This window comes from Zea mays, chromosome 3 (genome assembly GCF_902167145.1).
Source record: "Zea mays cultivar B73 chromosome 3, Zm-B73-REFERENCE-NAM-5.0, whole genome shotgun sequence".
Lineage (NCBI taxonomy): Eukaryota > Viridiplantae > Streptophyta > Magnoliopsida > Poales > Poaceae > Zea > Zea mays.
The window spans coordinates 202,560,042-202,563,478 of NC_050098.1; the positions used below are offsets into that span (position 1 = coordinate 202,560,042).

General features: G+C 55.8%; 1 protein-coding gene across 1 annotated transcript; it reads right to left on the minus strand.

Moving 5' to 3' along the window:
• Window positions 1–893: 893 nt before the first annotated feature.
• LOC100280124 (uncharacterized) lies at window positions 894–1,981 on the minus strand. Its single transcript, NM_001153059.2, has one exon. It carries the CDS (start codon window positions 1,882–1,884, stop codon window positions 1,129–1,131), a length of 756 nt encoding a protein of 251 aa, NP_001146531.2. The 5' UTR covers window positions 1,885–1,981; the 3' UTR covers window positions 894–1,128.
• Window positions 1,982–3,437: the final 1,456 nt, after the last annotated feature.

A 3,437-nucleotide genomic window follows, 5' to 3' on the forward strand; every position in this document is an offset into this window, starting at 1 on the left:
GACCCCTTGGGCAGCACGCGGGTGCGCGAGGCGGCGAATCTGGCCGCCCATGCCCCCACGGCAACCGGCCACACGATGCCAGGCACCCGGCGGATCAGGGATGATCACGCCCGCCCACCACCGTGCGGAGCGGAAAAGCGCAGGAAATCGCGCGGAGACCTTACTGGTGGCTCTGCCCATCATCCATGCGGGGGTGCATCGGCAATTCGGCACGGCAGGCATGCTGCCAACTGGTCTCTACTGTCCACCCACCAACAAGTGGGCGGGGAAGCCTTCATGGTGACTCGCCTCCGCTCCGTTTTGCCCCTCTATAGTTCCGGGAGACGCAGCAGCGAAGCGAGACAAAATCGCGCTGCTTGTGGTCTCAAATCGGTCATCTGAGCTGGACGGCTAACTGTTCAACGAATGGTCAGAGTGGCGCTGTAGCCGGAGGAGCCCATGTGGGGCACGTGGACCCGGCGCTGCTGTTGCCAAACGCTTGCATTGCAGCAGGCGGACACGATCCCACCTGCTGGTGCATGCTGGAGAAGAAGAACATCTCGGAAATATAGGACTGACTGACGTATAGACAGACAGACAGACGCAGAGCTTGTCAGGAGAGCCTGAAGCTTTTTCAGGACCAAATGCAATCACCCTTCTTGTCTGCGTCTCACAGAGTCACAGGACGTGATGTCGAGATGTGAGCTTCTCTTGCAAGCTTTGCTGGTCTGCTAGTGGTAGCACACCGAATTTTGACCACAAAAACAGGCACACCGCACGTAAATCTTAAGATTAGGCTTCATTAATTATATCTAATTCATCCATCCATCCATCATTTCATCCCGCCCGGAGGCTCCCGCGAGCGAGCCTGGATCGTCAGATCGCTCGCGTGTCGCCACTCCGAAACGAAGCAAAAAAAAAAAAAACAGAGAGAGAGAACTCCCTTCCTCGCCCGTTCCAAGAAAAGCAAGAAGGGGGCAAAAATTACAGCGGCGTCGATCAAGGAGAACAGCAAAGCAAGCACCTCACGAAACAAGGACGGACGGTACGGCGACGGCGACGGTTGTTGTAGTAGTAGTAGTACTGATGGTGGTGGCGGCGGCGGCGGCGGCTACGGTAGAGCAGGCGCGCGCCCGCGACGGGGGATCTTCACTCGGACGACGGCGCCGCCGCGGAGGCGGCCATCCGGGGCGAGACGACGGGGAAGAGCGGGAGCAGGCGCGGGGGCTCGGCGCCCCTCGGGGACGGGTGGAGGAAGAAGCCCCTCTCGGCGATGGCGGCGCGCTCGGCCTCCTCGGAGGACGACGCCGACGCCGGCGAGCGGTTGAAGGGGTCGCCGGCGAGCGGCGTCACCGGGCTGAGCGTGAGGGACGGGAAGTCCAGCACGCTCGGCGACAGGATCTCCGGCGCCGCCCTCCGCGGCGACGGCGACGGCGACGGCGGCGAGCCCATCGCCAGCGGCGCGATCATCTTCAGGTTCTTCAGGCTGCTCCGCCGCTCGTACAGCTTGAACGACGGCTTCTTGGGCCGGCAGCACGGTCCGCCGCTGGCCGCCTGGGCGCCGGCGCCACCGCCGTTGGCGGCAGCGGCAGCGGCTGCCCCCGCCGCCGTCGCGTCGTTGTTGGCCGGCTGCTCGGCGCCGGTGAGCATCTGGACGACCTGCTTGAACGAGGTGGTGTCGGCCTGGACGAAGGTGGTGGGGAACGGGGTGGTGTCGATGGTGCGCGGGACGGGTCTCGGGGACTGGGGGAGGTTGTGGGGTTGGGGTTGGGGTTGCGCACGGTGGTGAGGGCGAGATGGGGGCGTGGAGGAGGACGACGACGAGGAGGAAGAGGTGGAAGAGGAAGGGTAGTTGGGGTCCCGCTGGTGAGGCATGGGGAGGAGTTGCTTGGTGAAAACATCCATCGGAGTGTTGGTTTTGGTGGCGTTGGTGGGGAAGAGTAAGAGGAGAGGAGAGAAGAGGAGGAAGATGATTTGAGTGGAGGAAGAGGGTGGGGAGGTTAAGAAGAGAGAGAACAGACGATGTGCATTTGTTGGTTGTGTGAGCCCGTTCGCTCTAGTCTAGCCCTAAGTCTGTTTCATTTGGCGCAGTTTTTCTTTTCCTTTTCTCCACTTTCCTGTTCATCATTTTTTTTCCGCCTGTGGTGGGTACTGTGGTGGTGGCCACGTGGTGAAGCAGAGGCGCTAATCTCAGACTCTAGTACCGAACTGAACCTCAGGCTGGTTCCAGTGCAACATCACTCTCTCTGGACTCTGTCACGCCACCTCTCGACTCTGTTCTCGTCTATGTTGCTCCAGTGCACAGACTATAATATATTATAGCCTCAGTCTATTCCTACATCAGATTTTCTATTTCAAAATTAACTATTCGCACTTATTCGTTTCAACACCTAAAAATTACACAACATATTTTTTTAAAAAAAATATGTATTATATAATACTAAAAAAATTATATAACAATTAGAAAAAAAATCATGAGATGAAATAGTGTGTGAAATGAGCCCAACTAAGTGAGAGTATTTATAAATGGACTGAGCATGAATTTTTTGATTTTTTGTATTTTTGAATTGTAACAATCACCAACTGCTAGTACGCATGGCACTGACGTAGCTCTATATGGACCAATCAGAGACTGCCAAATCACTCTCACGCCACCTCTCTCGCTTGCCCACACCGACTCCAACGCACCGCCCTGTTATCGCCCGCTTCTCGCCCCTCTACTGCCCCAACTCGCTCTCCGGTGCAGCCTAGAGTGAGGCGACAAGCCCATTGTCATCGGGCGCCACGACCATCACGCCCACGCTCTCTCGCCCCGCAGACGCTCCCTCTCGCCCCTCTCGTCTTCATTCTAGTCCCCACTAGCACCAGCCTCATGGTTCCTGTTGTTTGCACCCAACTTCATGCTTTGGTTTGTCTTGGGGCTCCATTTGGTTTAGCTTTTTCAGCTACATTCTCTATAAAAAAATCTCAAATCTCAACTAAAAGAATACCTCCACACAACATATTTGTAGTGAGATTTTGTTACCCATTTATGAACGACCGCGTACGCGAGCTACTGGAGACGGTCACAAACAGGTGAATATATTAGTTATGGCCACTTGTGTGTATATATTGGGTGCACATGGTTTAGACTTTGTTTGGCCAAAGATATAGCGTAATACGAAGAGTAACAAAGTGGGAAGCATGTAAATTTACCGGCACACAAGATGCCGTGGGGGAAAAAAAACAGGGAAAGCGAGCTCGGGAGACCGAGGAAGGCAACTTGTCCGTGGATACCTGAAAGAAACTAAAGACCGGCACAAGGGCTTGCTATTGCTAGGGAAGATGCCCTGGATTTTTCGAGCGAGACATGGGGAGCAGCACTTGAGGACTGCGCGGTGCTCGCTCATCACATCAGGGCCCATTCTGGTCACGTCGGTCGCGCGGCGCGCGCTAGGAACCGTCCGTAAGATTCTCGT

Bases quoted from the DNA above. Each gene is read 5' to 3' on its own strand.
- LOC100280124 (NM_001153059.2), bottom strand. From the start codon at position 1,884: ATGGATGTTTTCACCAAGCAACTCCTCCCCATGCCTCACCAGCGGGAC.